The sequence below is a fragment of the Nicotiana sylvestris genome, chromosome 8 (genome assembly GCF_000393655.2).
Source record: "Nicotiana sylvestris chromosome 8, ASM39365v2, whole genome shotgun sequence".
NCBI classification, from domain to species: domain Eukaryota; kingdom Viridiplantae; phylum Streptophyta; class Magnoliopsida; order Solanales; family Solanaceae; genus Nicotiana; species Nicotiana sylvestris.
The window spans coordinates 33653438-33680343 of NC_091064.1; the positions used below are offsets into that span (position 1 = coordinate 33653438).

At 41.0% G+C, this 26906-nt stretch overlaps 4 protein-coding genes across 4 annotated transcripts; 3 read left to right on the forward strand and 1 right to left on the reverse strand.

Moving 5' to 3' along the window:
* The first annotated feature begins 14481 nt into the window (after nucleotides 1-14481).
* LOC138874893 (uncharacterized) lies at nucleotides 14482-14814 on the forward strand. The gene has a single exon (XM_070153684.1). The coding sequence runs from the start codon at nucleotides 14482-14484 to the stop codon at nucleotides 14812-14814; it is 333 nt and encodes a 110-aa protein (XP_070009785.1).
* A 6-nt stretch (nucleotides 14815-14820) lies between these two features.
* LOC138874894 (uncharacterized) lies at nucleotides 14821-17498 on the forward strand. Its single transcript, XM_070153685.1, has 5 exons — nucleotides 14821-15063; nucleotides 15692-16351; nucleotides 16837-16929; nucleotides 17046-17291; nucleotides 17418-17498. Exons 1-5 carry the CDS (start codon nucleotides 14821-14823, stop codon nucleotides 17496-17498), a joined length of 1323 nt encoding a protein of 440 aa, XP_070009786.1.
* A 99-nt stretch (nucleotides 17499-17597) lies between these two features.
* Nucleotides 17598-17966, forward strand: LOC138874895 (uncharacterized mitochondrial protein AtMg00810-like). The gene has a single exon (XM_070153686.1). The coding sequence runs from the start codon at nucleotides 17598-17600 to the stop codon at nucleotides 17964-17966; it is 369 nt and encodes a 122-aa protein (XP_070009787.1).
* A 381-nt stretch (nucleotides 17967-18347) lies between these two features.
* LOC138874896 (uncharacterized) lies at nucleotides 18348-19024 on the reverse strand. Its single transcript, XM_070153687.1, has 2 exons — nucleotides 18697-19024; nucleotides 18348-18628 (listed from the first exon to the last, which is right to left on the reverse strand). The coding sequence occupies exons 1-2, from the start codon at nucleotides 19022-19024 to the stop codon at nucleotides 18348-18350; spliced, it is 609 nt and encodes a 202-aa protein (XP_070009788.1).
* Between the last annotated feature and the right edge of the window lie 7882 nt (nucleotides 19025-26906).

Genomic DNA, 26906 nt, shown 5'->3' on the forward strand with positions numbered 1-26906 from the left:
GGTTTTAGCCTCAACCCATTTGGTGAAGTAATCGATGGTCACTAGAATGAACCTATGACCGTTGGATGCTGCTGGCTCGATGGGCCCAATGACATCCATGCCCCATGCTACAAACGGCCAGGGTGCTGACATCGTATGCAATTCTGTTGGCGGAGAGTGAATCAAGTCTCCATGTATTTGGCACTGATGGCATTTCCTCACGAAAGTGATACAGTCGTGTTCCATGGTGAGCCAATAACACCCCGTTCGAAGGATTTTTCTTGCCAATACATATCCACTCATGTGGGGCCCGCAAACTCCAGCATGTACTTCTGCCATAACCGTCGTTGCCCGCCCGGCATCTATGCATCTCAACAATCCCAAATCCGGGGTTCTTTTGTACAATACCCCTCCACTGAGGAAGAAACCATTCGACAACCGCCGAAGGGCTCTTTTTTGGTCTCCAGAGGCATGTTCTGGATATATCCCCATCCTGAGGTATTCTTTGATATCATGAAACCAGGGTTCGCCATCCGCTTCTTCTTCTATGGCATTGCAGTAGGCGTGCTGATCACGGACCTGGATGTGTAGAGGATCAACATACATTTTGTCAGGGTGGTGCAGCATTGATGCCAAGGTGGCCAAGGCATCTGCAACCTCATTGTGAACTCTCGGGATGTGTTTGAATTTTACCAATCGAAATTGCTTGCTCAGATCATGCAAGCATTGTCGGTATGGTATGAGCTTCAGATCTCGTGTTTCCCATTCGCCCTGAATTTGATGTACCAAGAGGTCCGAGTCTCCCAAGACCAAGACGTCTTGGACACCCATGTCGGCAGCCAGGCGCAGACCCAGAATGCAAGCCTCATATTCGGCCATATTGTTGGTGCAATAGAAGCGTAGTTGAGCCGTAACAGGATAATGCCGTCCTGTTTCAGAAATGAGTACTGCTCCTATTCCAACCCCTTTTGCGTTTGCAGCTCCATCAAAGAAAAGCTTCCAACCTGGTTCCTCAGGTAATTCCAACTCATTCGTATGCATCACCTCTTCGTCAGGAAAATACGTTCTTAAGGGCTCGTATTTTTCATCAACGGGATTCTCTGCCAAATGGTCTGCCAGTGCCTGGGCTTTCATGGCCGTCCTCGTCACGTAGATGATATCAAATTCTGTGAGCAGAATTTGCCATTTTGCTAACCTTCCCGTGGGCATAGGTTTCTGAAAGATATACTTCAGCGGGTCCAAACGGGATATGAGATAAGTAGTGTATGAAGACAGGTAGTGCTTCAACTTCTGAGCTACCCAAGTCAGGGCGCAACATGTTTTCTCGAGTTGAGTGTACTTGACCTCATGCACTGTGAATTTCTTGCTAAGATAGTAGATGGCCTGCTCCTTCCTCCCTGTGTCATCATGTTGCCCCAATACACAACCAAATGAATTTTCTAAAACCGTCAGGTAAAGGATTAGGGGTTTCCCGGGCTTAGGCGGGACCAATACGGGTGGATTAGACAGATACCCTTTGATTTGGTCGAAAGCCTCTTGACACTCTGTCGTCCAACCTTCTGCAGCATCCTTTCTCAGTAGCCGAAATATGGGCTCACAAGTTGCTGTGAGTTGAGCGATGAACCTGCTGATGTAATTGAGTCTACCCAGCAAACTCATTACCTCTGTTTTGTTCCTTGGCGGTGGCAAGTCTCGGATGGATTCAATTTTGGATGGGTCTAACTCAATCCCCCGTCGACTGACGATGAATCCTAGCAACTTTCCTGATGGAACCCCGAATGCGCATTTGGCCGGGTTAAGCTTGATATCATACCTCCGGAGTCTTTGGAAAAATCTCCTTAGGTCTGTCACATGGTCCTCCTGACGCCAAGATTTGATGATCACATCATCGACGTACACCTCAATTTCCTTGTGTATCATGTCATGAAACACAGCAGTCATTGCTCGCATGTATGTTGCCCCAGCGTTCTTTAAACCGAACGGCATTACCCGATAGCAGTAGGTTCCCCATGGCGTAATAAATGCTGTCTTCTCAGCATCCTCCTCATCCATTAGGATCTGATGATAACCTGCATAGCAATCTACAAAGGATCCGATCTCGCGCCCAGCACAATTATCGATCAGGATATGAATATTGGGTAACGGGAAATTGTCCTTGGGACTTGCTTTGTTGAGGTTGCGGTAGTCGACGCACACCCTGATTTTTCCATCCTTCTTTGGGACTGGTACCACATTGGCCAACCACTCGGGATACCGAGTGACCCGAATGACCTTCGATTGTAATTGCTTAATCACTTCTTCTTTGATCTTTACACTCATTTCTGTTTTAAATTTCCTTAGTTTTTGCTTGACCGGAGGGTATGCCGGGTCAGTGGGCAATTTGTGAACCACTAAATTGGTGCTCAATCCAGGCATATCATCATATGACCATGCAAAAACATCTTTGAATTCCCTGAGAGTTTTGATCAATTCTGCTTTGACATTTGGCTCAATGTGGATGCTAATTTTGGTCTCTTGGATGTTATCAGCGTCTCCTAGGTTCACAGCCTCAGTGTCATTTAGGTTAGGCTTGGGTTTCTCTTCAAATTGGCACAGTTCTCGATTTATTTCTTCGAAGGCTTCCCCTTCGTCACATTCGGATTCATTATCACAAACGACCTCTTGCATTGTTGAGTCAGATTCAGATTGATTTATTAGACTAGGTCGAAGATCCGCTGTGCATGCCATGTCATTAGGACCAGTAAAAAGAGAACTGTTCAGAAAGAAAAAGAACAAAACAAGAAATTAAAATGGGACAAAAGAAAAGAACTTTATTAAATTTGCAGGATAAAAAGGGTTCACACTTTTACAAAACGAAAGTAAAATTGGGATTACACCCTTGAATAATCCGATCAAACAAACAAACAAACAAAACATTAATCAAAGCCTACTACCAAGACTCCCCTCGGACAGGAAGAGGAGTAACCGTCCAATTGTTGGTCTTGGCCTTAGGCCCCACGAATTGTATCTCTGCTCTGCTGGAACCCTCTCCAGCTTCCACCATACTGACATCCGCAAATAGCCTTTCAAAACTCTGATTGAGGTCTTCATTTATACCGATCAAAGGTCCTCGAATCTTTGGGATCGCTGACCCCTTGGCACTAGCTTTAACAAAAGACCTTGAGAGGCGTGGCACTGGTTTAGGCAGAAACCAGACCCTCTTCTTCATTTTTCGCGCTTGCTTCCTGTCTGCTGCGGTTGGTTTGAACCCCAACCCGAAAGTTTCCAGATTCTTAGGAAGGGAGACAGGTTGGACTATCCCTTGAAGTTCAACTCCCAGGCCTTTTCCCGGCACAAATCCGTTACCCAGCATCTCCGATACCATCATGACTGTTGCGGCAGCTACCCTAGGGTGCGGGATGATTTCTCCTTCAGAGATTTTGTTGGCCGACCCTGTATCGAGAATCTGGTAGACCCAAGGACCCTTGTCATCAGTGGTCTCTATGAAAGGCACAATGGTTCCGCCCATGGTGCATGTTGTATCCTCACCGTGCAACACGACCTCTTGTCTTTCCCACTCGAACTTCACTGTCTGATGTAGGGTGGAAGGCACCGCTTTAGCTGCGTGAATCCAGGGTCGTCCTAACAGCAGGTTGTAAGATACCGTGGCGTCCAATACCTGGAATTCCATGGTAAACAGGACCGGGCCAATGGTTAGTTCAAGTACAACATCCCCCACAGTGGCTGTTCCGTTTCCGTCAAACCCTCGGACACAGATGCTATTCTCCCGGATTCTTCCACGGTCAATCTTTAACTGGTCCAGGGTGGATAATGGACAAATATTGGCGCTTGAGCCGTTATCCACCAATACTCGGGTTACCACCGAGTCTTCACATTTGACAGCTAGGTATAGAGCTTTGTTATGCTCCGTACCTTCCACCGGCAGGTCATCATCTGAGAATGTCACTCTGTTCACCTCGAAAATCTTGCTAGCAATGGTTTCCAGGTGGTTTACAGAAATCTCACTGGGTACATGGGCCTCGTTCAATATCTTTAACAGGGCCCGACGATGTTCCTCGGAATGGAGGAGTAATGACAATAGTGAGATCTGGGCAGGTGTTTTTCTCAGCTGCTCAACCACAGAATAGTCTTGTACTTTCATCTTCCTCAGGAAGTCTTCAGCCTCTTCTTCTGACACTGGCTTCTTGGTTGCCACTGGGTTTGTTTTTCTTAACTCCACCGGAGCAAAGCATCGACCTGATCGAGTCAGCCCTTGCGCTTCACAACTGACTTCTTCCACCTGTTTTCCTTGGTATGTCACCACTGCTTTTTCATATTTCCAGGGCACAGCCCTGCTGTCAAGCATTGGCAGTTGGACCACCGGCTTTATGGTCACCCGTTCTCTACATACCCCTTTCAACATGACTGCCGGTGTGGGCAGGATCCCTGGTATTACCAACTTGCTTGGCTCGGGTTTGCTTGCTATGGCGGACGGGTTCTTCCCCCATATTACTACCGGCTTGACGCCTTCTCCCTGCGACTGTACATTTGTTCCTCCACTGGTTAAGACTTCTTTTGGGGCAGCTTGGATCATCATCACTGTTTGTGAGGGTTTTCTTAATTCACCTCCCTCACACACCAACTCAATCATGTGAGCTTCGTGGTGCGCTGGCAGCGGGTTTTGGTTGATGTTAGGAGCCTCCGGTGTCTGGACCTCGATCTTATTGGTGTCAATAAGATCCTGTATGGCATGCCTTAACTTCCAACACTTCTCGGTATCGTGCCCGAGCATCCCTGAACAGTATTCACAACTGATTGAACGGTCCAAATTCTGAGGCGGGGGATTTGGTTCCCGAGTATGGACGGGACTAACCAAACCCAATTGCCGCAGCTTGTGGAACACAGCGGTGTAGGTTTCTCCCAGTTCGGTGAAGGTTCTTTGCTTCCGCAACCTGTCATTTCTGGCATCTGGATTTCCCCGGAAACCTGCCCCTGAAGGATTTCTATATGCCCTTGGTGGAGGGTAAGTGTTTTGTGGTGGTGCATATATGTTCTGGGGAGCCGGTGCGCGCCATTGTGGGCGAACCGGAGGCTGAGTGTATACCTGGGCTTGGTGTACGGAACAATGTGGTTCTCGAGGTGGATAGAAATTTTGTGGTGGGTTGTATGGATAGTTTGACCTGTGAGGCCTGGGTTGGTTGTAGTGTGGCCTGCCAGCCCTGGGCCAACTGCCTGCCTCGATCGTGGCAACCTCTTCTTTCTTTCTTCTTAGCGCACCTCCCGTGCCGCTTTGAATAGCCTGGGTTGTGGCCTTAAGTGCCGAATAGTTTAAGATCTTGTCCGACCTCAAACCTTCTTCTATCATGACCCCTATTTTGACCACCTCGTTGAAAGATTTTCCAACCGTTGTCACCAAGTGACCAAAGTAGGTTGGATCCAATGTCTGCAAAAAGTAGTCTACCATCTCTCCCTCTCTCATGGGAGGATCGACCCTAGCTGCTTGTTCTCTCCAGCGGAACCCGAACTCGCGAAAACTTTCCCCGGGTTTCTTCCCAGTCCTCAATAACGTGAGACGGTCAGGGACTATCTCTAGATTGTACTGGAAATGACCTGCAAAAGCCTGTGCCAGATCATCCCACGTGTACCACCTGCTGAAATCCTGCCTGGTATACCATTCCAGTGCAGATCCGCTCAGACTTTGGCCGAAGTAAGCTATCAAAAGCTCATCCTTGCCTCCTGCCCCTCTCATTTTGCTACAGAATCCCCGCAAATGTGCCATGGGATCACCGTGCCCTTCATATAAATCAAACTTGGGCATCTTGAACCCTGCCGGGAGTTGGACATCTGGGAAAGGGCACAGATCTTTGTATGCCACGCTGACTTGGTTGCCCAGCCCGTGTAAGTTCCTGAAGGATTGCTCCAGGCTTTTGAACTTTCTCAACACTTCATCCTGTTCAGGGGCCTTAACCGGCTTCTCAACCTCTGCCGGAACTTCCAAATGGGGATTGTAAGCCTGTGGTTCGGGTGCATGGAATGTAGGCTCAGGGGGATAGTATTGTGTATCGTGAGCCTGAAACAATGGCTCACTGGTCGTTCGCTGCAAAGGGGCTGATGCAGGTCCCACAAAAATGGGAATATTGGGTGTTGGGAGAGGTTGATGGGGTGGTGGAGCTTGGGAATCATGAGGGCTTCTTTCTTGATGATAGAGGGGATTTGGGCGGCTTGTGGAAGGGCCAGAGTGAGGGTACTCCGGCACGTGTCCCAGTGTCTCAGGGCTCTTTTGCGTTTTGGCCAGGGCTAGCTGCATTGCATGCATCTCTAGTCCCATCCTTTCAATCTTTTCCATTGCCTCTTTTAGCAACTGGCTCATCGGCCTTTCTTCCTCATTACTATTCTCAGAAGTGGTCATGCTTGTTGCTACCGGTCCTTTGGATCTGGTTTGGTATGAATGTGTTGCCAGAATTCTTTAACAACTAACTGTCTGATATCAGACAACAACAAACTTTGTTAGTGTTAGAGCTTAACAGATTTGATCATAACACATAGAGGATGCAATGCACCTAGGCAATTAATCGTTTCTACATGCCTTGCCTCAAACAACATACGTCATCCCGGTTTGCTCATTCATCCATTTTTAAAGTACTTTGGGAAACCCTGTGTTTTATTTTGTATTTTTATTTTTATTTATTAAAAGCGGTCGAATCTTATGGGGATTGCCTACGTATCACGTCCCCGCGTGAATCAGACCAGGCGTAGTTCTGCCATAAAGTAAAGACACATAGAAATTCTTCCGGAGTCACTTAATTTCATTATCAAAATTTGCTATTACACATTACTTCAAACAAAATAGCAATAGTACAGACTCCAGGGTTTTAAACTTGGTTTGAGGAAAAGAAAACAACATTGGGGAAACAACAAACAAAATAACCAGGACTCGATCAACAACTAATTTTCCAACTTAGGGACCCACGAGGCATCTTTCGGCCCTTTCGCGGCCCTAGGTGTAAGGTCTCTTTGCAAGCCCTTCAACTCGTTCATAATCCGATGGACGCAGCCCATGATGGAAGCAATGAGGTTTTCCCGAGGTGTCTGCTCGCATGCCAAACATTTTAGGTAGATGTAATGCCCGACTTTGTCAATTCTTGCCCGAATGTTGTCCCTTTCTGCGAACAATTGCCTTATCTGTCGGCTCTTCAACATTAGCGTTTGTGCATTGGCGGCGAGCTGATCCTGGAATATATCCATTTGCCTTTCCATCCTTGTCATTGCATTGTAATAGCGTCTCCGGTCGGCCTGGGCATCTTGCGTTTGCTTGAAGATCCGCTCCTGCAAAGCGGAATTTGTTTCCTTCGCTGCTTTGACGCTCAGTTCACAATTCCTCATGACTTGCTGTAGGCGCTTTCTCCGGGCCATTGTACCTTCTGCCCATTTGGCTCTCATCCTTGCTATGCAGGCCTCTGATAGGTCTAATTCTACCTGGCTCTGGATGACCTGATTTCTCAAACTGGCTATCAATCTTTCATCGGAGCAACGCCTCTGTCGATCGATGTTATTCTTACTGGCTTGGCGAAGCCGGGCCTTCAGGGTTTGGTTTTCTTGGGCTAACTTGTCTTTTTCAGCCTGCTCTTGGGCGACTTGTACGTTGTTTTCGAATACCATCCTTTCCATTTGTCGCTTCAGCTTCCTAATTTCAACCAGGTAACCTTCCTCTTTTGCAAGCCAGTCCCATTGTTCTTGCGATGACTCAACAAAATTTCGGAGGTGAGGCCGTTTGGTTGGCCGTTTTACGATGTTCTTCTTGTTCTGCCAAGTGATATAGGCCGGCGAGACTTCACCCCTAGACAAATCATTTACTCGGGTATTCGCCGTTAAGTACTGGCATTCACTCCATATGCAACGAACTGTCTTTTCAGGAAATTGGCCGTCACTGCTGACCTCGACTGCATAAGTGCTGAGATCTTCGTCCGGGTGTAGTACTTGACATCTTCCCAACTGCCTCATTACCCTGTAAGGGGCATAAGGTTGAATACCCCTGAGTCCCATCAAGAGGAAGTGAGGACCAGTGGCGGGCATGTATATGATTTCTTCCACAGAAAGCCAACCCAAAGTCCAGTTTATTTGGTCTGCGGTGATGATCCGGAGATAGGATATCCATTCTTCAAACCCTCCCGGTGATCGGAAACCTGAAACCCTTAAGCTATAACCCTCGATGCAGCCCACATTTGTAGACATGTAGCGCATATACTGAGGGTGGTGACACAAGTGTTCGATCATCCACATCTGTAACAACAAGTTGCACCCTTCGAAGAAGTCTGCTCCAGCCTTACAAGCCGTGAGGGCTCGGTATATTTCTGACATTATCATGGGAGCAAGGATGCTTTTATCGTTGGTAATCAGGATTCTGACGATTCCAGCCACCTTTAGGTCGATATTTCTATCTTTTCGGGGAAACACCACAAGGCCCAAAAATGCCACCATAAAAGCGAACCGCCTATGCTCATTCCATTTTACCAGATTTCCCCTGCTGCAAACACCACTTTCTGGCTCATTGAATCCTCCTATGCTCCCGTACCTCTGGTATATGAATTGTAGGGTAGAAAAACCTTTATCCAGTTCAGCGTATGGGACTCCTTTGCTTATCTTCAACAGATCCATGAATTTGTGTGAATTCACAGCCCTTGGAGCGATCAGGTATTTGTGTCTCAAACCTTCAGTGACGTCCATGTAACCCGCCACTTCCTCTAAGGTTGGGGTGAGTTCAAAATCTGAGAAACGGAACACGTTGTGGGCCGGATCCCAGAATGTAACCAAAGCCTTTATGATGTCGCACCGAGGCCTAACTTTCAACAAATCAACCAAACCCCCCAGATGCAGTTTGACCTTGTCTTGCTCTGGCCTTTCCAAATCCTCCCACCATAATCGCACCTCCAGGGGAATTTTGCTTCTAACTGTCATCGGCAAACTTGGACTCATGCTCATTCTGCATGTTTATTGGGGTGATTAAGCAAAGATCCAGACTCATTAGACTCAAATACACAAATCGACACCTTTTTTTTCTAGAAAAACGAAATTTTGGTTATTTTTGAAAGTACGACGTTACCTTAAAACTTTCGTTATTTGGTTTATACCTCTATTTTGAAAGAACAAGTTGAGCCCGATGGGGGTTGCCTACGTATCCCGCACCATGCGAGAATCAAACTGACGTAGTTCGGGCATAAATCGAATTTTGGGGACACACTATTTTTCTTAAAAATGAATCAAGGACTCCCTTTTTTTTTCTTTTTCTTTTAAAACAAATTAATAAGACACACATTTTTTTCAAAATTCTGGCAGAGCTTTGACCATTTTTGTGACTTTTCAAGAATAAATAAGTAACCCCTTAACCGTTATTCCTCTTCCTTTTCCAAACATTCCCGATATTCAGAAACCGGTCAGCATGCAAGCCTTGAAACAAGTAAATGCATAAAGCAAACAGGATGTAGCAGGATGGTCTTTATTCTCAGGTTGCCTGTCCTAGACGGACCCAGCCCCTGTGCTGAGTCCCCTAAGTCAAATGCACATGATGCAAATAAGCGTTCCTACTAGGGATCCGGCATGAAGTTATGTTATGCTAAGCTGTAAAACCTAGGTGCTTGTTCTAGACCTGGCTTACCCGAGCGGACAACTCGAGCCAAGGATGGGAGCTGTGTACCGGTAACCAAAAGGCCATCCGATTTTGCAACTCCTCCGAATCCTCGTTCTATTTTGGGCATATGACACTAACAGAAAGAAGCCACGACCAGCGTGCGCTCCTTTTTCCGCGCCCGAGGGGGCGCAAGGGAGTTTTTTCCAATTAAAGGACAATCGAAACGGGATTGGTTTAATTATTTCAGAGTCGCCACTTGGGAGATTTAGGGTGTCCCAAGTCACCAATTTTAATCCCGAATCGAGGAAAAGAATGACTCTATATTATGGTCTGCGTACCAGAAATCCGGATAAGGAATTCTGTTAACCCGGGAGAAGGTGTTAGGCATTCCCGAGTTCCGTGGTTCTAGCACGGTCGCTCAACTGTTATATTCGGCTTGATTATCTGATTTTATACAAGTGTGAACTTATGTGCAAAATTTAACTTTTAACCGCTCTTATCATTTACTATTTTTATCAAGAATTGCAACGTTGTGAAAATGTATCTCGAACCGCGCTACAATCAATGTACCCGTGGTCGTCGACACACTTTGACTCCGTTGAGATTTGGATTTGGGTCACATCAATGTGCACCCGAGTTTAAGGAAATTAAATTATTAAAGGCGCGCCTAAAGCGACTAGCGTATTTATTTTGGGTAGGACCGTGGAATTTTACTAAACGGTCCATCCCGAAGTCTAAACAATTTTTAAAGCAAATATTTACTGAGGGCCCCGTATCTTGTGCGTTTCTGTTTGTCGAAGTTCATCTCGTCTTTATTTTAACAGGATATCCTATAGCAACTACGTTTCTTGTCGCATTTGTCTCTACTAGTTGAGGTTAAAAATGACCCTATTCAATTACATGCTTGCAAGTTATTATAACGGAATCCCGAGTGCCTTTGCAGAATAAGAAAACATGACCATGCCCATGGGCAGCTAATCGAGCACCGCGGGCCCAAACCCAGCCCACACAGCATTGGCTGGACCTGGGCCGATGCCTTTCTGATGAAAGGCTGCTGGGTTCGATTGATTCGGGCTCGACCTTCGTGAGGTTGAGAAGTGCAGCCTTGCGCCGTTTATTTTAAAGCGATGGTTTGTCAATTATAAGGAGACAATTTATCAAAAGGACATGAAATTAACTAACATGGATAGTTCTATGTTTTAAGGACATGCTAACCATAAAAACCTAAGATACAGCCTACTGCATTTGAGACCCTTTTATTCTATCAACCTACATATACAAACTAGCATTCAATCACCACATATTGCCATCTATTGGGCACACAGGCTACCTTCAGTATTTAAACAAGGATGCAAACTATTACATATTACATGAATATTTAATGTAACCATCTATGTATGAAGACATTCTTCAGGACTTTCATTTATATTCATGCTTAACTTTCCCAATTACATTTGACAGTGCATTGGTTGTGTACCTGATATAAAAGACAAAGAGGAAAGGAATGATCAGCTGGGCAGTACGCAGTAAACACAGCAACAACAGATACACAGCAACAACACAGCAACAAAATCAACCAACAAGGATGAAGCTCCCGAGTAGTCGAGCAACAAACAGCAATCCCAGAAACAGAATATGAACCAGCGGAGACAGCAAAGTATTCAATGTAAACACCCCAACAATTCAACAACCACAAGCAGCTCAAACAGGCCACGAACAGTAATTGGCCAAGACAACTAAACCAACATAAACTCTTATGCAATTTTCAAACAGTGTTTGGTTACAATATTCCGAGACTTTATGTTTCTTGTTTTTCTTTTCTGAAGACTAAGAAATGTCCAGCCACAGAAATCCAGTGACCACAAGAAAGCTTGGCAAACGACAGAAAAGCAAAACCACAAAGACAACCTGATCCAACTGGACTCTTACACCGTTTCTTCTAGACAATATTCATTCACAATGCTCTGAAATTTATTTCTGTTTTTCCTTTTCAGTTTTCTTACTCACCGAAATCTCTTAAGACTCAAAAAAAATGAACCCCCTTTTCTAACGGATGGTCCTCTCTTTTATAGCCTAACCTTAACACCTTACAGTCTGTTTTACCACTCAAAATTACCCCCCCCCCCCATGTTGCTTTTCCACTCACTTGTTTTAAATAACCAAGCCCCCATGAAATCCCTGACAGCCCCTCTCTCTTTTTTGGTTGTTAAAGTGTACTGATCACTTGTTTGTTTAATCAAAGTATGGGCAGTAGGAATATAATCTGACAGCACATGCTGTCCGATTATTTTAATTCCTTAAAGCAGACCATACACATGCTGCCCACAGTCCAAACCAAATGGCGTTGTGTTTAAAAATCAAAATCTGAATCTGCCATTATAACCTTTCCCCCTAGATGTTCTTTTAATTTAATTTGAACAAAATCAATAGGCAATACAATTCAGTTCCTAATGGGACTCAAATACGATCACAGCAGAAATAAGCAATACGAATCAAGTTGTTACCATTAACGATTGAAACTAATTGACGACATATATCGACTCGACTATATTAATCGTAACACATAACAATCAATCGTTCATATGAACAACACGTATAGAGTCCCGAATGACTTCAGACCAATTTGTTCAAACACTGGGAACTTATGTGAATTAAACTCGTTTGACGACTAATCTATATCACAGGGTATATTCAGAACACAAACAGAAGACAATTGGCCAAATAAAAAGGCCTTTAACAGAGATGGAAGAAATCCGACTGAAAAATAACAAAATAACAAACAAACACAAAGAAATATGATGACAACTTAATTAGAACCAAACAAAGAGAAAAGGAAACTTACTGAAAAAGTTTGAAATCAAACGGACCCAAATCAAACTCGACTTCGAACTTTTGAGGCCGAACAAACTTTAATCAGGGTGTTCTCACATGAGAACACCTTGATTAAGGTCTATTAGACCTCAAACCTATGTCCAAACCGGCCGGATTCCCCAAGTGCATGTGTTCTAAAGTCTGGATATCCAGATCTGGATTTTTGGGAGTTGTGGGTAGATTCGGACCAAACCAAGTTTGGTTTGGTCACGAGGAAGGTCAGGGGAGTGTCTGGTATGAAGATGGGATGGTTTGGCATAGATCCGGGTTCGACTCAAATCTTCAAATGAAGATTCGAGACGAACGAAAGTGATTCGAGGCTCGTGGTTAGTGGATTCGTGTTCAGGTCAGTGAGGTGGTCCTAGGGTGTTCAGGAGGCGGTCATCGGCGTTCATGCCGCCGGCTTTAATGGCGAGGGATACTGGGGCGGCTGCTAGGGTTCGAGGATGAGAAGGGGTTGGGGAAGGAGATGACTGAAGGGGGGTTCGGATAGGGGGTGCGGGGTAAAGGGCTGAGTTTATATATGGGGGGGTTGATTGGATCTGAGCCGTTGGATCATACGATCTCAACGGCTTGGATCTGAGGGTGAGAAACAAGACGGGGTCGTTCAGTAGTTAAACGGGGTCGTTTGGTTTAAATGAGGGGTTGGGTCGGATTGGTTATTGGGTCGGGTTTGAACACGGGTTGTTGAAAAAGGTCCTGAGCCGTTGGATTGGCCTGGACGGACGGCTCAGATCGAACGCCCTATACGGCGTCGTTTTGGGGCGTGCCTGGGCAGGCCTGGTTTGGACTGGGTCTTGCCTTGGCTTTGGGCCTCATTTTGGGGCCCAATCCGATTTTCCCTTTTTTCTCTTCTTTTTTTTTCTTTTTCAAATCAACAAATTAAACTAAAAATTCCTAAAATTTTTAAAATAAACTCACACACATATTGGTTAGCACCTATTAACACAAAATGAACAAAATGAATAAAAAAAATAAAAATAAAAATGGTTAGCTCACAGCTGAGAATGAACGATGCACACATACACATTTTTTGAATTTTCTTTTAACGACAGGCCTTTTTTTTGTATTTTTGTTTGATAATGACTAGATGCAAAACGGACAGACTCACAAACGATTAACAAAACATGTCACGGAAAGACCGAAAAATTGTACAGCGAAGCCCTTTGCCGCTATTTTTATTTTCTTTTGGAGCAATTGTCCGTGAAACAAAAATCACGTGCTTACAACAGTAAGACGGGTTTGCGCATGAGACTATACAAGTAGTGTTGAGAGATATAGGCCCGCCTAGTTAACTAGAGTACAGTTAGTAGAGTAGTTAGTATTATACTATACTATAGTTAGCAGTTGAGTTAGTTATAACCGATACTTGTATAAATAGTAACTTACATATTCAGATCAATACAACAGTGATAATTTATGTTCTAAGCAGTAACTGCTTTCTTCTTCTTCCTCTCATTTCATGTCCTCTCACCGCCATAGCTGAAGCTTCGTGACATGGTATCAGAGCCCGATTAAACGAGTGTTAGAGCTCAGCTGTGACGGATTTCTTAAGACTCTTCTGTATTACCTAAGTCAAATTGATCAATTGAGCCAATTCTCAATCTGAATCTCACTCCTGGCAAGCCAGGGTTTGGAGATTTTTTCGATTGAGCCTCGATTGACTGTCAATAGCTTCACTTCTCTGCAATTTCAGAATTCTCAGAGTTTTTCCTTCGATTTTTGCAACAATTACGATCAATGAAGAAGTTACTGATAATCAGTTCAACGCCTAGACCTTTGCACAATCAGTTGAGTCGATTATCATCATCCTCCGTACATTCACCCATTCGATACACAAGGTTATGTTCTCATCTCTATTCAGCTACAAGGTTATGAAAACTACTCTATTTGGAGTAGATCTTTAAAAATCGTGTTGCATGGTTAAAACAAATTAGGCTTTGTCTTAGGCACCTGCAAAAAGTAGCTATGATGTTAGTCTTCATGAGCTATGGGATAGGTGCAATGCAATAGTGTTAATATGGATTATGAATACTGTGGCACCAAACTTGATTAGTATTGTCATCTATGCCTCTGATGCCTACACTGTTTGGGAAGACCTAAGGGAACGATTTGACAAAGTAAATGCATCTAGAGCAGCTTATCTACATAAGGAAATTGCTACCTTAATACAAAGAGTATCCTCTATGTCTGTGTATTTCTCTCGACTAAGGGAACTCTGGGATGAGTATGAAACACTCATTCCTCCACCTTTATGTGGTTGTCCTGAGTCAAAGAAGCACGTAAAACACTATCAGCTTCAAAAGCTTTATCAGTTTCTCACAGGTCTCAATGACTCCTATGAGAATGCCAAAAATTAGTTGCTAATGACTCGACCATTACCTAACCTAAACCAAGCCTATGCCATGATAATCAATATAGAAAGCCAAAGGATTACTGGAAAAAATGTGTATGGTTCTAATGATAACAATGAAGTTGCTGCTATGATGAGTAATAGAGCTCAGAATAGTGGTCACAATGGAGGATCTAACAATTCTGGAGGTTATATCAACACTGGCTACTCTGGAGGTTACAAACCCAAGAATTTCTTCAACAAATCAACAAATTCAGTATGACTATTGTAAGTGTAAAGGTCACACAAAGAAAAATTGTTTCAAGCTTCATGAATATCCTAGTGATTTCAAGAACAAGAGAAGTGGAGGAGGTTTTAATGCTCAAGAAAACAATATAAACAACAATATGAATCATATTGAGAACAACTACGGGAATCTGCCCTCAGAAACACAAGGGAACCAACTGAACTGTGCTGCTCCAGCTCAGTACTTTACTCCAGAGTAATACCAGCAAATCCTGCAGATTCTAAACAAGGGCAAAGATACTGAACCTATTGCTAACTCAGCTACTACAGGGACGACAGGTATACTACATGCTTTTATGTCTACTTTGGTGGATCATAATTGGATAGTAGACACATGAGCATCTAATCACATGGTGCATTGTTTAAATCTATTGGACTCCTATGAGGAAGTATCAGATAACGATAAAAATAAAGTCCAATTGCCTACTAGTGAACAAGCTTCTATTACACACAGTGGAATCTGTTCTATCTTCAGAAATAAGAAAATTCAGAATATACTTCACATTTTAGATTTCAAGTATAACTTACTCTCAATGTCTAAAATCACAAAAGAGTTAATGTGTTTGGTGACACTCTTTCTTGACTTTTGTGTCTTTCAGGAACTCTTCAGTGGGAAGGTACTGGAGATTGGTAGAGAAGAACTTGGACTCTACATCCTCAAGGCTGCAGACAGACAAACTCCTAAACATCATATATCCCCAAGTGTAAATACCATTGTTAGCACAAATAAAAATGTTAGCCTAAATAATACAAGTCCATGTAATGATTTCTCTTTGTGGCATAGGAGGCTAGGATATGCTCCTCTAAAGGTACTACAGAAACTACAAAATCTTTATGAGTTGCATCTAACTGATAATCAACATTGTACTTTATGCCCTATTTCAAAGCAATCAAGGCTCTCTTTTCCTCTTAGAACTATTTGTTCTACTTCTATTTTTGATCTTGTTCATGCAGATGTTTGGGGTCCATATAGACTATCAACTCATGACAGCAAGAGATATTTTTTAACCTTGGCGGATGATTTCTCTAAATATATCTGGATTTTTCTTCTAACTGCTAAGGCAAATACTGTTGTAGTTTTGAAGAACTTTCTTACAATGGTGTCAAATCAGTTTAAAACTACAGTCAAGTGCCTTAGAACTGATAATGGGACTGAATTTGTGAATGATCAAGTCCATTCTCTATTGCAAAGTCTGGGAATTCTTTATCAAAGTTCTTATGTTTATACACCCCCAACAAAATGGGGTGGTGGAGAGAAGGCATATGCCTATATTAGATATGGCTAGAGCTCTCAGATTTCAGGCCTTTATACCTCTGAGATTTTGGGGTGAGTATGTGTCTACAACAATGTACCTGCTGAATAGATTGCCTACTGGACTTCTTCAAGGCAAGTCTCCATTTGAAGCTCTATTTCAGAAGATACCTTCCATACAACATCTCAGAGTGTTTGGTAGCTTATGTTATGCCACAAAAGTGCAGAAAGGGGATAAGTTCAGTCCTAAGGCAATTCCAGCAGTCCATATGGGATATTCATCTTCTCAAAAAGGCTATATTCTCTAAGATCTACACTCCAAGGCTTCTTTGTCAGTAGAGATATTGTCTTCAAGGAAGACATTTTTCCTTTTAAGCATATGCAACTTGGAGCCTCTCCCTTATTTCCTATAGTAGAGTTCACAGATGCACAAGTTGAAAAAAGTACTGGCCAACCTGTATCTGTCTCAGATTTCCTACTCTTGGTGTTCAGCAAGTGCCTTCTTCTTCTTCTAGTCCTTTCTATGGTACTCATTCTGCTCCAAGCCCTTCTATTCCTCCTTCTGCACCCTCAGTCTCTCCTGAGGTCTCATAAGATCTTCTAGGCCTTCTAAACCTCCCATATGGCTAACTGATTATGTAGTCCAGTCCAAGAAAACCACTTGCCATTATCTTGTACCACAGCATGTCTCTTACAATCAGCTGTCTTCAGACTACAGGGCTTCTCTTGCTGCATATTCAGTTATTGTTAAACATAGAACATTCAAAGAAGCAAGTGCTTATCCAAAGTGGATCGAAGCTATGCAAGCTGAGATTTCAGCATTGCAAGACAATAACACATGGTTCTTGGTTGATTTTCCTCAAGGGAAAGTTCCTATATGGTGCAAGAGGGTCTTCAAGGTTAAGTATAAGTCTAATGGTGAAGTGGAAAGATATAAGGCTAGACTGGTAGCCAAAGGCTACAGTTAACAAGAAGGCCTGGATTATACAGAAACATTCTCTCATGTGGCCAAGATGGTCACAGTGAGGGCTGTAGTTGCATTAGCTGCTGCATCTAGTTGGTACATTTTTCAGATGGATGTTCATAATGCATTCCTTCAGGGTGACCTTCTAGAAGAAGTCTACATGCAAGTTCCTGATGGCTTTTCAAGCTAGGGGGAGAATCAAAAGATGTGTAAGCTACATAAGTCTTTGTATGGATTGAAGCAGGAACCTAGGCAGTAGAATCTTAAGCTAACAGAGGCACTTCTAGACATGGACTTTGCTCAAAGCCACTATGATTATTCCCTGTTCACCAAAAGAATAGGAGCTGATCTTGTAGTCATCCTAGTTTATGTAGATGATTTGTTGGTAACTAGCAGCAACTTACTTCTCATCCAGCAGGTCAGAAAAGATTTGCAGGAGAAGTTCAAAATGAAGGATCTAGGGGAGCTAAAGTATTTCCTTGGCATTGAGTTCCCAAGGTCTCAGGAAGGTATTCTAATGTGTCAAAGAAAATATGCCCTAGAATTGGTATCTGAACTTGGCTTAGCAGGAGGAAAACCAAGCCATACACCTCTTGAGTTTAATAAGAAACTCATCTCTGTGGGTCCTCGTACTGCCTCTCCTTTACTTCAGTTATGAGAGATGATTTTGCATAAATACTATCACGAACAGATCTAAATATGACCGGAATAGGCTATTCATCAAGTCCATAAATATGGCAGGTGCATTCGTCAACCCGAAGGACATAACAAGGAACTCGAAGTGGCCATATCGGGTCCTGAAAGCTATCTTGGGGATATCTCTCTCCTGAACTCTAACCTGGTGGTACCCCGACCTCAAATCTATATTTGAGAAACATCTAGCTCCCTGCAACTGATCAAACAAGTCGTCTATCCTTGGAAGTGGATACTTATTCTTAATAGTTACCTTGTTCAGTTGCCTATAATTGATACACATCCTTAACGAGCCGTCTTTCTTCCACACAAACAATACCGGTGCACCCCAAGGTGAAATACTGGGCTAGATGAAACCTTTCTCCAGCAAATCTTTTAACTGCTCCTTCAACTCCTTCAATTCGGCAAGTGCCATTATATACGGAGGAATGGATATTGGTTGCGTTCCTAGAAGCACATCGATGCCAAAATCAATATCTCTCTCTGAAGGAATACCTGGAAGTTCATCTGGAAATACATCCGCGTATTCCCTTACTATTGGAGTAGACTGAAGTGTATGTATTTCAGCATCTACATCTTTAACTCGCACAATATGATAAATGCACCCTTTGAGATCATTTTCCTCACCTTCAGATAAGAAATAAACCTACCTCTAGGTGTCGCTGTATTACCTACCCATTCAAGGACTGGCTCACCCGAAAAATGAAACCTGGATGTCTTTTCTCGACAATCCACTGTGGCATAACAAGCTACTAACCAGTCCATGTCCATGATAACATCAAAATCCAACATCTCTAGCTCAACTAGGTCGGCAGAGGTCTGACGACCACAAACTGCCACCGTACAACCTCGGTAAACCCGTCTAGCAATAATTGATTCTCCGACTGGTGTAGATACCGCAAAAGGATCACTTAGTATTTCAGGCACCATACCAAACTTCCTCGCGATAAATGGGGTAATACACGATAAAGTAGATCCTGGGTCTATCAAGGGATAAACATCATGAGAGCAAATGGTCAACATACCTGTCACAACGTCTGGTGAAGACTCTAGGTCCTGTCAACCAGCTAAAACATAGCTACGATTCCGGTTACCACCTAAACTAGAACTTCTACCTCTACCTCGACCTTTACCAGCCGAAGACTAAGACCCGCGCCCTGAAGGATGCACGGATATAGATAATCCTGTTGCGAAATTTGTTGGTTGTGCCATACCTCCAGAATCTCTATTTGGGCAATCTCGCATCATATGCTCTGGACGTCCACATGTATAACAAGCATCGGAACCGGCTCGGCATTGGCCCAAGTTTCCTCTATCACAGATGGCACATCGCAGCAGAAATGGCCATGTCTGCCCCGAACCTTGCTGTCGCTGTAATCCCAATGCCTGATAGCTCTCACCTGGTCCTAACTGAGTGTAACGGTCATACCTGAAACCCTATAGCTAATATGGCAGAGGTCTAGGTGGCCGTTCGAAGTACTGTGGCCTGTAACTACCCTGAGACTGCTCCTGAGACCTGGCAAATCTTATCCTCTTATGCTGCCCTGAGTTAGTCCTCTCTGCACCCTGCTGTAGACGCCTACCCCTTTCTATATTCTAGGCAAATGCCTGAATTCGGGAGATATACTATACTGTAATGCAGCGGTGGAACATACCTCGGTCAACTCTGGGGCCAACCCATATATAAACCTGTGGATCCAATCCCGTATAGTAGCAACTATGGATGGTGCATATCTGGTCAATGAGTCAAAACGGAGACTATACTCCCGAACACTCATATTTCCCTGCTTGAGGGCTAAAAACTGATCAACTCGGGCCTGTCGGATCTCCTACGGTAAGTACTGGTCAAGAAAGGCATCTGAAAATGTCACGACCCGAATTTTCCACCGTCTGGATCGTGATGACGGCTACTCCTGAAAGCTAGGCAAGCCAATAGATACAAATCTACACATTAATTATTAACTCAAACAGTAAAGAAAATAATAGCTACAACTAAACAAATATAAAGTGCATAAGTTTTATAACAGATCAAAACTCTAAAACAAGTCTACCCCAATGATCTGGTGTCACAATTTCACGAACATCTAAGAATTTCTACAAATACTTGTTTAAAGGAAATACAACTAGGATACGACAAACATCATAAACTTGTGCAGCTAATCAATGTACTAACAGGATAACAGTAATGAAAGTTAAGCAGAAATGAACGGGAAAGGGCAACATGCTGTGGGGGTTCCAACATAAAGAATCACAGTAGTAAAGGAATTTAAATGGCTAAAACACTTTGAACCGATAATAACAATAAACACAACAAATAGAAATTTGCACGGCATTACCCTTCGTGCTTTTACTCTTAATCCTCACCATGCAATCAATAATAGAAACGTGCCCGACATCACCCTTCGTGTTTTTATCACTCTTCCTCACCATATGAATAATATAAATGTGCACGGCATCACCCTTCGTGCTTTATCACTCTTCCTCACCATATGAATAATATAAATGTGCACGACATCATCCTTCATGCTTTATCACTCTTCCTCACCATAACAACAACAGAAACAATAACAACCCGGCAAGGACATCACAATCAAACAACTTTCTTTCATCATTTAATTTCACAATAGAAATCTCAACTTGAGCCAATACTCACTCAATAGCCAAACCAGGAACAACATAGTAAAACTTGTTAACATGAACAATAACTAGTTTAAGTAGGAATAATACTTACAAAGAAACACAACTATCATAAGTATAGAACGCACTCGCATGCTATGATCCGACAAAAATGTATAGATACTCGTCACCACATCTATATGTCGTACTCAACAACTAATAAGTAGCAAATATGGCAAACAATACCTAATCCCACAAGCTAAAGTTAGCCACAACACTTACCTAGATTCCACGGCCACAATCAAACCTCAATTACTGCTTTACCTCTCAATTCCACCTCCAATCCGCTTGTATCTAGTCATAATTAACTTAATAACATCAATAAATGCTAAAAAACTCAATTCCAATGCTTAATTATAGGTTTCCCAATATTTTCCCCAAAAGTCAAAAACTGACCCCGGGTCCGCTTGGTTGAAACTCGAAGTTCGGATCAAAACCTGATTACCCATTCACCCCCGATACCGGATATGCAATTGGTTTCAGAATCCGATCCCAAATCGAGGTTTAAATTCCCATAAAAAACAGTGACTCAGAAGATGTGCAACTTGAAAAGAAGGGAAATTATCAAAGAATAGTTGGGAGGCTCCTGTACCTAACAATGAAAAGGCCAGATATAGCCTTTGTTGTTCAGGTACTCAGCCAGTATATGCATGTACCTATGACTTCTCACATGGAAGCTGCTGGAAGAATAATGAAGTACATCAAGTCTACACCTAGACATGGTTTGTTCATGCCAACTGGAAGCTGCAATAAACTAATAGCCTATTGTGATTCAGATTGGGAGGCATGTGTTAAGTCTAGGAGACCGGGTATATAGTTAAATTTGAAGAAGCACTGATTTCTTAGAAGTCAAAGAAGCAAGGGACAATATCTAGAAGTTTAGCTGAGGCAGAGTTCAGAAGCATGACAACCACAATAGCTGAAATTGCGTGGTTGGTTGGACTTTTCAAGGAGTTTTGAGTGGATATTGCTCTGCATGTGTCTCTATGCTGCGATAGTAAGGCAACAATTTGGATTGCTGCACATCCAATATTTCATGAACGGACTAAACACGTAGATATTGACTGTCATTTTGTAAGAGAAAAGCTAGTACAAGGTCTTATTCAAACTCAACATATTGGAACAACATAACAGATAACATATGTGCTGACAAAGGCTTTCTGCAAACCATAACATGACTACTTTCTAAGCAAGCTAGGAATGAAGAATGTATTTCATCCCTCAGCTTGAGGGGGAGTGTTGAGAGATATAGGCCCCACCTATTTAACTAGACTACAGTTTGTAGAGTAGTTAGTATTACACTATACTATAGTTAGTAGTTGAGTTAGTTATAATCGACACTTGTATGAATAGTAGCTTAGATATTCAGATCAATACAATAGTGATAATTTCTGTTCTATGCAGTAATTGCTTTCTTCTTCATCCTCTCATTTCATCTCCTCTCACCGCCATAGCTGAAGCTTCATGACATATATATACATGCATTAGTAGTAATTTTTAATTGGGGAAATGGATCCCTTGAAGCTCTTAAATAATTTGTAATTTGTGATTGTTTGAATATCATCCATGAAATTTACCCAAGTTTTGAATAATTTGTAAACTTTCACTGGATTTTAAAGCCTATATATGAACTTTTGATTTTTCCATTTTAACACTTCAACTCAATCGATTACTTATAAGTGAATACTTTTGATCTTTGACTATGCTTATGTGGCAACAACACAGCTGACATGGTCAAAGTGCGTATTAATCACGCAGAAAAAGAGCGTCACTCAAATTACTGAACTTAAAAATATTAAATCTGAATAAGAAAAAGAAAAAGTAAATAAAAGACAAACAAATAAAAAAAATCCTGAAACCTAAATCCCTCCCTGTAACCCCCTTTCATATCTTCTTCCTCAACCCCCTCCCTCCTCAATTTCTTTCTCCCCACAGTTGCTTCCCGATCCCCCACCCCACCTCCTTTCTTTTCATTGTGACTTTGAACAATCCCTTGGCTAGTCTTCATTTCTCGACAAACTAATGATTTTAGCATTGGTTGGTCTATCTCATTTTCTTAGTTTGACGGCAGGTATGGTGGTGATAGCGTTTCCAACGATCTTCTTTGGTCGGTTGAGACTACGAAATTACTGGAAATTTTCAGGGGTGGGAAGTAATAGGTGCTCGAGGAGGTCTGTTAATTTTGATTTTGACGAGTGCCACCGAGATGCTATTTTTTCCGATGGAAACCTTGTCGGAATGGTTTCGTTATTTTTTTTAGAAGATCTGATGGCTTGTTTGGACTAATTTCTAGATTAAGGTTTGGTTAAGATATATATTGGGATATGAATTGATCATATTTGAATTTTTACCATTGGAAATAGTGGTTGGGGAAGGGAAGATTTTGGAGGAGCTAGGGTGAAGAAGAAAGGAGAGAGGACAAAAATTTAAAAATTGGTAAATTGGTTTTTAAAGGGATGTGACCTAGATATTACAAATGTCAAACAATAAATGGTCTTAGTATCTGATATGGTATTCATGTCAGGCAATTGAGATACACGCTTTGAGGGAAGGGTTTATTATGAGTATTTTTATCGAGTTGGGGTGCTAAAATGGGAAAATCGAAAGTTCATGTATCTGCTTTAAAATCCGTGCAAGTTTAAGTGGCCCAGAAGCCATTACGCCTTTTTTTTATTTAAATACAAGTTTAATAATAATCAACAAGGGATATCCATCTTAAAGATTATAAAATTTCTCCTTTGCCATAAAACTATTGTAGCCTAATTTCTTTTCCAACCAAATGAAATTCACTTTTTGTGCTAGTAATCTATATCTATATATAATATAAAGCTAGGCATAGATAAGATGATGTGACGCCTCTCTATGGCCTCCATTCATATTTATCTTTTATCTCTTTTTTTGAGTTTTACTCTATTTTTTCCCTTATTTTCTAATTAAAGGATTTATTGTATTCTACCTTTATTAAATTTGATTAAATAATGTAACAGCCGTATTGATTTATTGTGCTGAAATGGCATCACTTTACGATGGTAACTGTTTATGCTTAAAAATTCAAAAGCCACAAACTAAAAGGCTCAATTTAATTACGAAAACAAAAGGCCACATCAGTTACTCATCGGTGAGGTAAATATAAAGTAGAACTCTTTCATCTACGTCTTAATTTGTTTTGACCTTTTTCTCTTTCTTTTTGGTTTCTAATGGCATGTTTTATATTGAAAGAAGAGACTGGGCCTTTTTCCGTCCATTTTCACTACTTATTTCGATGAGTTTTCGACGTCGGTATTTGCTAAGTAGGTAAATGGAAAACTGATTAATACTCTTTTTGAATTATTCATATACTTTTATATTTCAATCTATTTTATCCTCGAAAAGCTTCCCTTGCTGATTTTTGTTTTTGTTAAACTAACATGTTTTCCTCATTTTTAATGAATTTTTCATACTGGTTTAGATTTTAGTGTTTGTTCTTTAATTCTGCTGATACAAATTTAGATAGAGTAGAACAAGAAATGGTGATTCCTCTACTAAATAAGAAGATATACAAAAATTAAAAGGGTGAATTCTCATTTTAAATTGATAGGAAACACCATCAAGTTTTTTTTTTTACAAACTCTTTTCTTATTTAAGTTCCGCTTAAATTTGATGTTAGTCAATTGTTGCAGGGCATGATGAATAACAAAAAACAAATGAGAATTCTGCAAAGAATTTGGAGGAAGTATTGAATATTCATACAAATGAAGGAAAAGAGAAGTTTTTCATTTTTTGGAATAACCTCGGCGAAACGTAAGAAAAGAAAACAACAGAATGTATACAGAGGCGTTAGACGACGGTAAAGAGAATTTTGGACAAATGAGGTGAGGAAGAGCTATTAGTTTGATTCTATTGAGGTCTTTATAATTATTTAGATCTTTACAATTAAAGAAGAGACTACTCAAGGAAGACCGGAATTTGCAAGAAAGTGAAAATAGAGAATCGTCCCTCCGTTCCGAAAAAACTGTATGGATTTGGATTACGAGGGTCAAACTAATTAATGTTCGGTATGACTTCAGACATAGAATCTTTAATATATTTTTTAAAATAAAAATTACATATTTAGAAACTGAGTGAGGTCAAAAAAAATATTACAAGTCACAATAGCTTACAACTCAAAATATTTAGAAAGTATCTGAAAATTTATGGTAAAAAAAAATATATTTTGACTGTCCAAATAGTAACTAAGACAGTCTTATTGAGACAGAGGGAGTGATATATATTGAGGCTCAGACATGGTCCTTCCCCCTTATCAAAATTTGTATTTTTTTTCGCAAAGAAGTGATTCACTTTTATAATTCAATTTCATACATAATAATTAATTTATGAAACTTTTTATTTGTGTTGTGCTTAATCTGCTCATACATATATTGCATTTAATGATTTTTTTTTTAATTATTTGTGCACTTTATAACTTTTACTTCCAAATAACCAAAGAAATACAAACAAAAAGGTAACTAGAAAACCAAAGAAAAGGTCTACTAAAGTACTACAAAATATTATCAAATATGGGAAAATGGGAAAGTAAATGAAAAGGGAAAAATGAAAAATATTGCGAAGAAAAGAGGAATGGCAAGATTATTTGTTTCGTACTTTTGGTTTCTTAGTATATCACATATCTTTTTCTGTTATTTTTTTCAAAATATGGTAAGCATCATAGAATACTTTAGAAAAATGCATATACAATTTTTAGAGACATGTACAAAAGATGTAATTTATCTTTTTATTTGTAATTATTTTTTTATCTAAAGATTTTTGCAACAAGATCATTTCGTAAATTTATTATTATTTTTTATAATCGTGTGAAGCGCAGAAAAATTTAGTAGTTAATAATAACGGATCCGGATCATGCCAAAATATGTACGATAATATGCCAATCACCTTATCACCACATGCTGTTGTCTTACAACACGTTACTTAGGCAAGAAAACATGTAGCATTAAATGCGCCTCTAACACTAAATTCGCGGAAAATGTTGCATACTGCCTATGGAATTTACTAATCTTAATATATGTGAAACTGAGTCAACAAATGGGGACACCCACTTCTTCTTTCTTTTTTCCCTCTAAAAACCAGTCAAATTATTCAAGTATTTTTAGACCAGCCGTCTTGCCACATTTCTCTCTCTTAAAATATCTTCTCTAGGCATCGAAACTTCCTCTTTAAGTATTGATAGGTAATACGGGGAGATTCTCAAATTGCAAAGGGCGTTGAATATTGAAAATATGCTATTGCGCTTACTCCCAATAATGTTGAAGCGCATAATTAGTTGAAGATCACGAGACGTTAAACTCCACGTTGAAGTTCACAATATTGTGAAATTTTTATGTCCTTATCATGAATATTGAGTTTAAGTTATATACAATTTAGTGTAAAAAAATTCACATCACCAAGTTATTTTTATTTGTTGTAGTATGTCATATGTTGTATTTGTAAGATTACAAATCTCATATTTTATAAAAATTTACCTATAAATATTCTTTAGATAGCTTTTTGGTGTAAAATATTTCTTATATTGGTGATGTATATAACTTAAATTCATCAATATTTGGCAACTATGACGCGTAATATGATGCGCCCACTTATACAAATGGACAGAATTGTATGAAATTTGGAACGCCGGGCAACGCAATCTTAATTGACGTGAAACTGAGTCAACAAATGGTGACAACCACTCATTTTTCTCGAAACGAGTCAAATTTTTCGTTATTTACCGTTTTATACGAATTGTAATGACTTGTGTTTATTTGAACTTGACTTTAGGGTTTTAAAGGTTCTAAGGATTCTATTATAATATTTATATTTATTTTATATTAGGCAAACAACAACAAAATTCAGTGTATTCCCACAAATGGGATCTTGATTATTTTGCGTCAGACCAAATACATAAATAGGTAGCCCTCAAAGTTGTCAAATTTTTTCAGCATAAGAACCTCAACTCAATTAACTTTACCCTATTAGACACCTAGCTAAGATATGTTTAAATTGTGCCAATTCTATCACACCTTTAGTTTAAGCTCATAAAATTTAAAATTATTTTTTTATATTTTTAAGCTCAATCAAATTAAAACATATAACATGAGATTTATATATATATTGCAACGACCAGGCCGGTCGTTGTGAGAGTATGAGCCCCGATCCCCTATTTATTGCTTCCTCTGTTTTATTTTGTGGTTACTTGACTCGTCGGGGTGCTTGGTGT

What these genes read in the sequence shown, in the direction of transcription:
- LOC138874895 (XM_070153686.1), top strand. Translation starts at nt 17,598, where the DNA reads ATGGACTTTGCTCAAAGCCACTATGATTATTCCCTGTTCACCAAAAGA.
- LOC138874894 (XM_070153685.1), top strand. Translation starts at nt 14,821, where the DNA reads ATGACTCGACCATTACCTAACCTAAACCAAGCCTATGCCATGATAATC. An exon ending in TCAACAAATCAACAAATTCA is followed by an intron (nt 15,064 to 15,691) that starts GTATGACTATTG and finishes TGTGTCTTTCAG; the next exon opens with GAACTCTTCAGTGGGAAGGT. An exon ending in AAAGATATAAGGCTAGACTG is followed by an intron (nt 17,292 to 17,417) that starts GTAGCCAAAGGC and finishes TACATTTTTCAG; the next exon opens with ATGGATGTTCATAATGCATT.
- LOC138874893 (XM_070153684.1), top strand. Translation starts at nt 14,482, where the DNA reads ATGAATACTGTGGCACCAAACTTGATTAGTATTGTCATCTATGCCTCT.
- LOC138874896 (XM_070153687.1), bottom strand. Translation starts at nt 19,024, where the DNA reads ATGTTGACCATTTGCTCTCATGATGTTTATCCCTTGATAGACCCAGGA. An exon ending in ATCCAGGTTTCATTTTTCGG is followed by an intron (nt 18,629 to 18,696) that starts GTGAGCCAGTCC and finishes TCTTATCTGAAG; the next exon opens with GTGAGGAAAATGATCTCAAA.